General features: G+C 38.2%; 2 protein-coding genes across 2 annotated transcripts; both read right to left on the reverse strand.

The window, feature by feature from the left end:
• Nucleotides 1–4,287: 4,287 nt before the first annotated feature.
• On the reverse strand, nt 4,288–7,913 carry LOC141761305 (uncharacterized). The gene is made up of 5 exons (XM_074624637.1): nt 7,742–7,913; nt 6,506–6,733; nt 6,000–6,433; nt 5,476–5,665; nt 4,288–4,295 (listed from the first exon to the last, which is right to left on the reverse strand). Exons 1-5 carry the CDS (start codon nt 7,911–7,913, stop codon nt 4,288–4,290), a joined length of 1,032 nt encoding a protein of 343 aa, XP_074480738.1.
• A 1,320-nt stretch (nt 7,914–9,233) lies between these two features.
• On the reverse strand, nt 9,234–12,105 carry LOC141761306 (uncharacterized). The gene is made up of 3 exons (XM_074624639.1): nt 12,049–12,105; nt 11,848–11,920; nt 9,234–10,444 (listed from the first exon to the last, which is right to left on the reverse strand). The coding sequence occupies exons 1-3, from the start codon at nt 12,103–12,105 to the stop codon at nt 9,336–9,338; spliced, it is 1,239 nt and encodes a 412-aa protein (XP_074480740.1). The 3' UTR covers nt 9,234–9,335.

Genomic DNA, 12,105 nt, shown 5'->3' on the forward strand with positions numbered 1-12,105 from the left:
ACATAAGTAAAGACATGTCTCGTCAGAATTGGGCAGAGTAGAGATGTACATATAATAAATTGACCAAATATTCTTCTTTTTTGTTGCAAAATGAGCAACTTTTAGAAATTATTCATAAATGCCTTATTCAAAGTTTGGTATTTCAGATTGATTTAGCAACCACTTTTTTTATTTTTATATTTGTATCAATATATCATGTTTTATAGTAGACTAATACAAAAAAACTTAGGCTACCAACTGCTGCTGTGACATTTATTATAAAAATAAAAATAAAAAATACAAAAACAAATGAGCAGCGAAAGAAGAAGAATTCAAATTGTTTAAGTAAAAAAAACAGTGTAATTCACAGTGCATTAAAAATGTTGAGTAAGAACGGAAATACGAGAAAAACATGTTCAAACTCAGACAAATCATTATGTACAATGCCCATGTCAGTGCCACATAATGACATCATATTTAAATGTTTTGGGGTTAAAAGTGGTGAAGAATTACAATATTGCATACATTCTGAGATATTTTGTGAGTGAATATTTTGTCAAAACCAACAACCATCAAGATCACATCATTAACAGCCACTACTGCCCACTCACTGTGAAACTAACACTTTTCCTTGATTTGGGAGATTACGATTTTTCAAAGAAAAACGGTTTCTAACAGAAATACAAGTAATACAGTCAAATGAAGGGAACCTTTATACTAACATATTGACATCTCATTTTTGTGGCAAACATTTTACATTCAGTTACAAAGATGTAGCTATTGCAAAAGTGTATTTCATTCAGTTAGTGAACACCTCTCCACAAGAGATTCACCTCTATGGTTTCTCCTGTGTATATTGACCCTCAGGTGTTTTCTCAAGAATGTGATTTGAGAAAATCTTTTTCCAAAAGTGTTGCAGTTATGTGGCTCCTGACTTGTGTGGGTTCAAATAGAAAACTACTTGTCTGTATGCACTCGTATATGCCTTTTCAATTCAAGCACTACAAAGAATCGTTTCCCACAGGTCTTACGAAGTTACGGCTTCTCACCAGTGTGGATTCTTCTCATGTGGACCATCAAGTTACTATTATGTCCGAAATCTTTTCCACATGTTTTGCAAGAATATGGCTTCTCACCTGTGTGGGTTCTCATGTGGACTGTCAATTGACTAGTTTGTATGAAACCTTTTCCACATGTTTTACAAGTAAACGGCTTCTCACCTGTGTGGGTTCTAATATGAATCTTCAATGATGTTTTGTGACTGAATCTTTTCCCACATGTTTTGCAAACGAACAGCTTCTCACCTGTGTGGGTTCTCATGTGTCTCTGCAATTTTAACTTAAACTTAAATTCTTTCCCACATGTGTCACATTTGAAAGACTGTTTACCTGTGTTAGTAGTACGGTGAATCTCTAACAAGTTAGAGTTGTTTACATTGTTACTGTGACTTCTGCTTTTGCGATGTTTTTTCTGTGATTTCGGCTCTGCATCTCTAGTTGATCCTGAGTCTCCATGCTCGCCTCCTCTCTGATCTTGGCTCTCAGCTTCATGAGAGATGTGAGAGAAGAGCTGGTGATCACTGTTTGGTACCGATACCACAGAGGTTATAACTGGCATGTTGACAACAGGCTGTTTCTCTGCAGCATTCAAGTAAAGAGTCTGAACTTCACTGTGGTCAGCTTCCTCATGAGTAGGAGTCAACATAAAGGAATCAGTCTCCTGCTTCAGTACAAGCTGCTCTCCCTCCTGACTGGTGCAGAGTTCCTCCTGTTCATCTTTAATCTGTGGAGGATCTGGGTCCTCTTGGTCCAGACTGGAGTTCCTCTCCTGAATACAGAGCTGCTGGTCAACGGGAACCTCCTCCTCCTTACAGACATGTTGCTGTGGGAGCTCTGGAGGGACAGAGAACAAAAGCAATATGATACTAACGTTACTGTGATGAGAGAAAAACAGACATCTGAGCAGACAAATACAACCAGTATATCTTTAAACCATTATGTACGTAGCCCCCCTAGACTCCTAGGAGAACATTTTTATCATCTCCTTCCCCCGAGTTAGGTATCTCGTTCCCCCGAGTTAGGTATCTCGTTCCCCCGAGTTAGGTATCTCGTTCCCCCCGAGTTAGGTATCTCGTTCCCCCGAGTTAGGTATCTCGTTCCCTCGAGTTACTTCATAGAGCACTTCTTCCAATCATTCCTGACTGTCCACACATTGCTGATGTACAGAGCCCCCCTAGATGATTTACTTCGATAAAGTGGGAAAGATATTGACAGATTCAAACTTCCTGGGTCAATAACTCATAACAGAAACATTGTTTAAACACAAACAACGTCTCTTTCTAGTAAGGTAGACAACGAGCTACAACCTCATTTTAATCAACACATAACGTTGGTCTCTATGCGCAGCCGGCGGTGAGACGAGTGGTCAGGGACCTTCTACAAAATGCAACGCCGAAAAGAGAAAACTATTCAATAACTTCAGTATTATGCAGTGTAGTACCACCAAAATCACTTCACACATCAATGGCCTCTTCCTGATTATACTTATTAAACTAATTAAAACATTTTGATGCACTAAACTTTATAAAAGTGAAGTTATTGAATATTTTTCCCATTTAAAATTCACCAAAATTATGCAAAAGCATATTTTTATATCGAGAATTGTGTAAATTTACTGGTATTGGTATCGACTACTAGATTTCTGGTACCGTGACATCCCTATACTTGGACGCATAAACACCTTTAACACTTACAAAACACTTGTCCAGGATATTGTCTTTTCTGGTCTGGTCCTTAACATACTGTTGGAACCCAGGTAACACAGTCTCCAGGTAACCCAGGTAACCCAGTCTCCAGGTAACACGGTCTCCAGGTAACCCAGGTAACACAGTCTCCAGGTAACACGGTCTCCAGGTACCCCAGGTAACACAGTCTCCAGGTAACACGGTCTCCAGGTAACCCAGGTAACACAGTCTCCAGGTAACACTGGTTCAAGTCCCCCACCACTACTGCAAGTAGCCAACAACCAGTAGCCTCTCATCATGGAGTCATACTGCCCATCTTTATAAAGATCATAGTAGTTCTCCTCACCTCTCCTGTGTAACTGTATCTCTTTATAAAGATCATAGTAGTAGTCCTCACCTCTCCTGTGTAACTTGATCTCGGGTTTCAACACGATATCCAACAGTCTGCGCTGACGATCGATCTCTTCCTCCTGCTCGACGATAGTTTTCTCTAAAACTCTGAATATTTCTTCAGCAGCAGCAGTTAGTCGCTCGTTAACAAACTCTCTCAAAGACTCAACTGAAGACATTGTTGTTTGATCATCAAGTGAAGAGTTACCCGCACTACGACTACAACATCGTCTTCAGCTGACTGAACAAGCAGCATGCAGCTCATGACGCTACTAGTAGTGTTGTTTACTTCCGCTGGGTGTCACACTGGGAAGGTCCGACAGTGGACGTGAGGCAGCTTTTCTTTCCGCCTTCATACCTTGGAGGTCTACAGACCTTGTAGCCTATAGAACATATTTACTGCTATTTATTTTATTTTTATTTTTTTACATAAGTAAATAAACGAAACAAGATTAAATATTTTTACTTTAAAAATATTTTTTTTTAAATATAGAAAATAAACATATAAATGTATATACAATAAATGGACCAACTATTGTTATTTTTTGTTTGCAATTGAGTAACTTTAAGAAATTATGAATAAATGTAATATTCAAAGTTTGGTAGCTTACATTTCAGATTGATTTAGCAACCGTTTTCATCTTTTTATTAACACATCATGTTATAGAGTAGGCTAATACAAACAAATATTTAAAAAAATATATTTTAACTTTAAAAATATATATTTTTTAAAAATATAAAAAATAAACATTTACACTAGTTACATAGTACATATAAATTTGATGCTTTTTTACAATGTACGCTACATTCCACAAAGAATTGAGAAAATTTTTAGAGGTCAAAAACAGTCTGCAATATAGCTAGTACAGCTTTTCTTTCCACTTTCATACCTTGGAGTTCTACATACCTTGTAGCCTATGAAATATATTTACTGCTATTTTTTTTTTACACAAGTAAATAAACAAAACAAGATGAAATATTTTTACTTTAAAATTATATTTTTTAAATATAGAAAATAAACATATACATTTGTACATTTATACACAATAAATGGACCAATTACTTTTATTTTTTTTGCAAAATGAGTAACTTTTAGAAATTAATAATAAATGCCTCATTCATTGTGCCCTTAAGGAGAACAAATCATTACTCCAAGTCCTTTATCCCTTCTGCTGTTAAGCTGCTGAACACAGACCATACCCATTTTAAATGACTATTATTTAGAGGAATTTTAAGATATGCTGTTCTTATATATTGTTCCTTATTATTTGACTTTTATTGCTATAATCCTATGTATTTATATGGTTCTTATTGTAACTTGTCCCTCCAACTGCCCCATGCCTTTAATATGTTTCCTTTGACTTTAATTATTGGTTGTCTGTTGTATGTCAGACAAATACAACGAGTATGTCTTTAAAACATTATTTAAAGATTTAGATTCATAAATGTCTTATTCAAAGTTTGGTATTTCAGATTGATTTAGCAACCATTGTTTTTAAAAAAAAATCTTTTTATCAATATATCATGTTATAGAGTAGACTAATACAAAAAAACATAGGCTACCAACTGCTGCTGTTGCATTTATTCAAACTTGTGTGTCAGTAGTAAGGATGTACATGTATCATTCCACAAGGACATTTGGAACGTTTTAGTAAACTACAACTGTTTTTTTATTTTTTGTTTAATAGCAGACAATGATTTAGCATGAAAAAACAAAAAAAACAAATAAGCAGCGAAGGAAGAAGAATTCAAATTGTTTAAGTAGAAATACCACAGTGTAATTCAGTGCATTCAAAATATTGAGTAAGAACAGAAATACGAGCAAAACATGTTTAACTGTGAAACTAACACTTTTCTTTGATTTGGGAGATTAAGATTGTTTCAAAGAAATACTGTTTCTAACAGAAATATAAGTAATACATTCAAATGAAGGGAACCTTTATACTAACATATTGACATCTAATTTTTGTGGAAAACATTTTACATTCAGTTACAAAGATGTAGCTATTGCAAACGTGTATTTCATTCAGTTAGTGAACACCTCTCCACAAGAGATTCACCTCTATGGTTTCTCCTGTGTATATTGAACCTCAGGTGTTTTCTCAAGAATGTGATTTGAGAAAATCTTTTTCCGCACGTGTTGCAATTATGTGGCTCCTGACTTGTGTGGGTTCAAATAGAAAACTACTTGTCTGTATTCACTCGTATATGCCTTTTCAATTCAAGCACTACAAAGAATCTTTTCCCACAGGTCTTACGAAGTTACGGCTTCTCACCAGTGTGGATTCTTCTCATGTGGACCATCAAGTTACTACTACATCTGAAATCTTTCCCACATGTTTTACAAGTAAACGGCTTCTCACCTGTGTGGGTTCTCATGTGGACCATCAAGCTACTATTATGTCCGAAATCTTTCCCACATGTTTTGCAAGAATATGGCTTCTCGCCTGTATGGACTCTCATGTGACTCTTCAATGATGATGCCTGAGTGAATATTTTCTCACATGTTTTGCAAGAATATGGCTTCTCGCCTGTATGGACTCTCATGTGACTCTTCAATGATGATGCCTGAGTGAATATTTTCTCACATGTTTTGCAAGAATATGGCTTCTTGGCTGTGTGGATTCTTATGTGAACTGTCAAATCACCATTAAGTCTGAAATCTTTCCCACATGTTTTACAAGTAAATGGTTTCTCACCTGTGTGGGTTCCCATATGAGTCTTCAATGATGTTATGTGACTGAATCTTTTCCCACGTTTTGCAAACGTACGGCTTCTCACCTGTATGGGTTCTCATGTGGACCATCAAGCTATTACTATGTCCGAAATCTTTACCACATGTTTTGCAAGTAAACGGCTTCTCACCTGTGTGAGTTCTCATGTGGACTGTCAAATCTCTACTTTGTTTGAAATCTTTCCCACATGTTTTACAAGTAAACGGTTTCTCACCTGTGTGGGTTCCCATATGAGTCTTCAATGATGTTATGTGACTGAATCTTTTCCCACATGTTTTGCAAACGTACGGCTTCTCACCTGTGTGGGTTCTCATGTGTATCTTCAATTTAAAATTATACTTAAAATCTTTCCCACATGTGTCACAGCTGAAAGACTGTTTACCTGTGTTAGTGGTATGGTGAATCTCTAACAAGTTAGAGTTCTTTACATTGTTACTGTGACTTCTGCTTTTGCGATGTTTTTTCTGTGATTTCGGCTCTGCATCTCTAGTTGATCCTGAGTCTCCATGCTCGCCTCCTCTCTGATCTTGGCTCTCAGCTTCACGAGAGATGTGAGAGAAGAGCTGGTGGTCACTGTTTGGTACCGATACCACAGAGGTTATAACTGGCATGTTGACAACAGACTCTTTCTCTGCAGCATTCAAGTAAAGAGTCTGATCTTCACTGTGGTCACCTTCCTCATGAGTAGGAGTCAACATAAAGGAATCAGTCTCCTGCTTCAGTACAAGCTGCTCTCCCTCCTGACTGGTGCAGAGTACCTCCTGTTCCTCTTTAATCTGTGGAGGATCTGGGTCCTTTTGGTCCAGACTGGAGTTCCTCTCCTGAATACAGAGCTTCTGGTCAACAGGAACCTCCTCCTCCTTACAGACATGTTGCTGTGGGAGCTCTGGAGGGACAGAGAACAAAAGCAATCCATCTTATTCTCAGGTGCGTTACTGTAGAAATGATTGGGGCCGTAACTTCCGGTGAGGTAGCGGAAGTAGCAGTAAATAGTTAGTCCCATAGGCTAACCATAGTGGCAAACCGCCAACGGTGCTGTGGAGGTCCTGATCTGCCTCAGAGCTTCACAGATTGTTCATCTCTTCACCGTCTGAAGCAACGGAGTCAATAACGTAGCTAAATAAGCTAGTGTAGGTTATCTGAGGTGACTTCTTCAAGTCGTCCTCCCATCCGTCCATAGTATAGGGCTGAGCTATGATCACATGAGCCTGTCTGAGCTGTAATAGATGGTATTCACACATGCTTTACTACATTTATTAATACAATCGCTCAAGGAGAGACGATTAGCGTAGCGTTACTAGGGATGTCACGAGAACCGATACTTCGGTGCCAAAATTCAAAAAAACTGACGGTACTCTTTTTCTACAGTACCGACGGTACCGTACGATGCCTGTAGTGGTCGTTGGTAGGGATGTGTCTGGCCTCTCCGGTAGAGCTTTGCTGCGGGGGTCTACTTGGCGCCGCTGCTCCGTGCACACCCGCTGTGACGGTTCCATCCACCTCGCGGCGATTACCTCATTAACATTATAGTTACCTTATGGCATTGAGATTAAACGTGAAATATTGCCAAATAGGTGCGTTTGCTTTTCATTTCGACAACAAATCCTCTGCCTCCTGCTCCTACTACTCTGAGCTGACGGACCAGATGCGTTCACGGTCAGTATGTAGTGTCAGACAAATACAACCAGTATGTCTTTAAACCATTATGAGTCATTTAAAAGATCATAGTAGTAGTCCTCACCTCTCCTGTGTAACTTGATCTCTTTATAAAGATCATAGTAGTAGTCCTCACCTCTCCTGTGTAACTTGATCTCTTTATAAAGATCATAGTAGTAGTCCTCACCTCTCCTGTGTAACTGGATCTCTTTATAAAGATCATAGTAGTAGTCCTCACCTCTCCTGTGTAACTTGATCTCGGGTTTCAACACGATATCCAACAGTCTGCGCTGACGATCGATCTCTTCCTCCTGCTCGACGATAGTTTTCTCTAAAACTCTGAATATTTCTTCAGCAGCAGCAGTTAGTCGCTCGTTAACAAACTCTCTCAAAGACTCAACTGAAGACATTGTTGTTTGATCATCAAGTGAAGAGTTACCCGCACTACGACTACAACATCGTCTTCAGCTGACTGAACAAGCAGCATGCAGCTCATGACGCTACTAGTAGTGTTGTTTACTTCCGCTGGGTGTCACACTGGGAAGGTCCGACAGTGGACGTGAGGCAGCTTTTCTTTCCGCCTTCATACCTTGGAGGTCTACAGACCTTGTAGCCTATAGAACATATTTACTAATATATATTAGTAAATATGTTTTATAGGCTACAAGGTGTGTATATATATATATATATATATATATATATATATATATATATATACATATTTATATATATATATATATATATACATATTTATATATATATTTTTTTACATAAGTAAATAAATAAAACAAGATTAAATATTTTAACTTTAAAAATATATATTTTTTTTAAATATAGAAAATAAACATATACATTTATACACAATAAATGGATAACTATTGTTATTTTTTGTTGCAAAATGGGCAACTTAAAAAAATATTAATAAATGCCTCATTCAAAGTTTGGTAGCTTACATTTCAGATTGATTTAGCAACCGTTTTTCATCTTTTTATTAATACATCATAAAATATATTTGCTGCAATTTTTTTTTTTTTTTTTACACAAGTAAATAAACGAAACAAGATGAAATATTTTTACTTTAAAAATTTTTTTTTTTTAAATATAGAAAATAAACATTTAAATTTATACACTATAAATGGACCAACTGTTGTTTGTAATTCACAGTGCATTAAAAATGTTGAGTAAGAACGGAAATACGAGCAAAACATATTCAAACTGAGACAACTCATTATGCACAATGCCCATGTAAGTTGCACATAATGACATCATATTTAAATGTTTTGGGGTTAAAAGTGGTGAAGAATTACAATATTGCATACATTCTGAGATATTTTGTGAGTGAATATTTTGTCAAAAAAACCAACAACCATCAAGATCACATCATTAATAGCCACTACTGCCCACTCACTGTGAAACTAACACTTTTCCTTGATTTGGGAGATTAAGATTTTTCAAAGAAAAGCTGTTTCTAACAGAAATATAAGTAATACAGTCAAATGAAGGGAAACTTTATACTAACATATTGACATCTCATTTTTGTGGCAAACATTTCACATTCGGTTACAAAGATGTAGCTATTGCAAAAGTGTATTTCATTCAGTTAGTGAACACCTCTCCACAAGAGATTCACCTCTATGGTTTCTCCTGTGTATATTGACCCTCAGGTGTTTTCTCAAGAATGTGATTTGAGAAAATCTTTTTCCAAAAGTGTTGCAATTATGTGACTCCTGACTTGTGTGGGTTCAATTAGAAAACTACTTGTCTGTATTCACTCGTATATGCATTTTCAATTCAAGCACTCCAGAGAATCTTTTCCCACAGGTCTTACGAAGTTACGGCTTCTCACCAGTGTGGATTCTTCTAATGTGGACCATCAAGTTACCATTACATACAAAACCTTTCCCACATGTTTTACAAGTAAACGGCTTCTCACCTGTGTGGATTCTCATGTGGACCAAGAAGTTACTGTTACTACCAAAATCTTTTCCACATGTTTTGCAAGAATATGGCTTCTCACCAGTGTGGGTTCTTATATGACTCCTCAATGATGAAGCCTGACTGAATTTCGTACCACATGTTTTGCAAGAATACGGCTTCTCGCCTGTATGGACTCTCATGTGGACTGTCAATTCTCTATTACGGATGAAATCTTTCCCACATGTTTTACAAGTAAACGGTTTCTCACCTGTGTGGGTTCCCATATGAGTCTTCAATGATGTTACGTGACCGAATCTTTTCCCACATGTTTTGCAAATGAACGGCTTCTCACCTGTATGGGTTCTCATATGGACTGCCAATTGACCATTCAGTCTGAAAGCTTTCCCACATGTTTTACAAGAATATGGCTTCTCACCAGTGTGGGTTCTTATATGAATCTTCAATGATGACATGCAAGTGAATGTTTTCCCACATGTGTCACAGCTGAAAGACTGTTTACCTGTGTTAGTGGTACGGTGAATCTCTAACAAGTTAGAGTTCTTTACATTGTTACTGTGACTTCTGCTTTTGCGATGTTTTTTCTGTGATTTCGGCTCTGCATCTCTAGTTGATCCTGAGTCTCCATGCTCGCCTCCTCTCTGATCTTGGCTCTCAGCTTCATGAGAGATGTGAGAGAAGAGCTGGTGGTCACTGTTTGGTACCGATACCACAGAGGTTATAACTGGCATGTTGACAACAGACTCTTTCTCTGCAGCATTCAAGTAAAGAGTCTGAACTTCACTGTTGTCAGCTTCCTCATGAGTAGGAGTCAACATAAAGGAATCAGTCTCCTGCTTCAGTACAAGCTGCTCTCCCTCCTGACTGGTGCAGAGTTCCTCCTGTTCATCTTTAATCTGTGGAGGATCTGGGTCCTCTTGGTCCAGACTGGAGTTCCTCTCCTGAATACAGAGCTGCTGGTCAACGGGAACCTCCTCCTCCTTACAGACATGTTGCTGTGGGAGCTCTGGAGGGACAGAGAACAAAAGCAATATGATACTAACGTTACTGTGATGAGAGAAAAACGGACATCTGAGCAGACAAATACAACCAGTATATCCTTAAACCATTATGTACGTAGCCCCCCTAGACCCCTAGGAGAACATTTTTATCATCTCCTTCCCCCGAGTTAGGTATCTCGTTCCCCCGAGTTAGGTATCTCGTTCCCCCGAGTTAGGTATCTCGTTCCCTCGAGTTAGGTATCTCGTTCCCCCGAGTTAGGTATCTCGTTCCCTCGAGTTAGGTATCTCGTTCCCCCGAGTTAGGTATCTCGTTCCCTCGAGTTACTTCATAGAGCACTTCTTCCAATCATTCCTGACTGTCCACACATTGCTGATGTACAGAGCCCCCCTAGATGATTTACTTCGATAAAGTGGGAAAGATATTGACAGATTCAAACTTCCTGGGTCAATAACTCATAACAGAAACATTGTTTAAACACAAACAACGTCTCTTTCTAGTAAGGTAGACAACGAGCTACAACCTCATTTTAATCAACACATAACGTTGGTCTCTATGCGCAGCCGGCGGTGAGACGAGTGGTCAGGGACCTTCTACAAAATGCAACGCCGAAAAGAGAAAACTATTCAATAACTTCAGTATTATGCAGTGTAGTACCACCAAAATCACTTCACACATCAATGGCCTCTTCCTGATTATACTTATTAAACTAATTAAAACATTTTGATGCACTAAACTTTATAAAAGTGAAGTTATTGAATATTTTTCCCATTTAAAATTCACCAAAATTATGCAAAAGCATATTTTTATATCGAGAATTGTGTAAATTTACTGGTATTGGTATCGACTACTAGATTTCTGGTACCGTGACATCCCTATACTTGGACGCATAAACACCTTTAACACTTACAAAACACTTGTCCAGGATATTGTCTTTTCTGGTCTGGTCCTTAACATACTGTTGGAACCCAGGTAACACAGTCTCCAGGTAACCCAGGTAACCCAGTCTCCAGGTAACACAGTCTCCAGGTAACCCAGGTAACACAGTCTCCAGGTAACACGGTCTCCAGGTAACCCAGGTAACACAGTCTCCAGGTAACACTGGTTCAAGTCCCCCACCACTACTGCAAGTAGCCAACAACCAGTAGCCTCTCATCATGGAGTCATACTGCCCATCTTTATAAAGATCATAGTAGTTCTCCTCACCTCTCCTGTGTAACTTGATCTCTTTATAAAGATCATAGTAGTAGTCCTCACCTCTCCTGTGTAACTGTATCTCTTTATAAAGATCATAGTAGTAGTCCTCACCTCTCCTGTGTAACTTGATCTCTTTATAAAGATCATAGTAGTAGTCCTCACCTCTCCTGTGTAACTTGATCTCTTTATAAAGATCATAGTAGTAGTCCTCACCTCTCCTGTGTAACTTGATCTCGGGTTTCAACACGATATCCAACAGTCTGCGCTGACGATCGATCTCTTCCTCCTGCTCGACGATAGTTTTCTCTAAAACTCTGAATATTTCTTCAGCAGCAGCAGTTAGTCGCTCGTTAACAAACGCTCTCAAAGACTCAACTGAAGACATTGTTGTTTGATCATCAAGTGAAGAGTTACCCGCACTACGACTACAACATCGTCTTCAGCTGACTGAACAAGCAGCATGCAGCTCAT

The sequence above is a fragment of the Sebastes fasciatus genome, chromosome 22, assembly GCF_043250625.1.
Source record: "Sebastes fasciatus isolate fSebFas1 chromosome 22, fSebFas1.pri, whole genome shotgun sequence".
Taxonomy (NCBI): Eukaryota; Metazoa; Chordata; class Actinopteri; order Perciformes; family Sebastidae; genus Sebastes; species Sebastes fasciatus.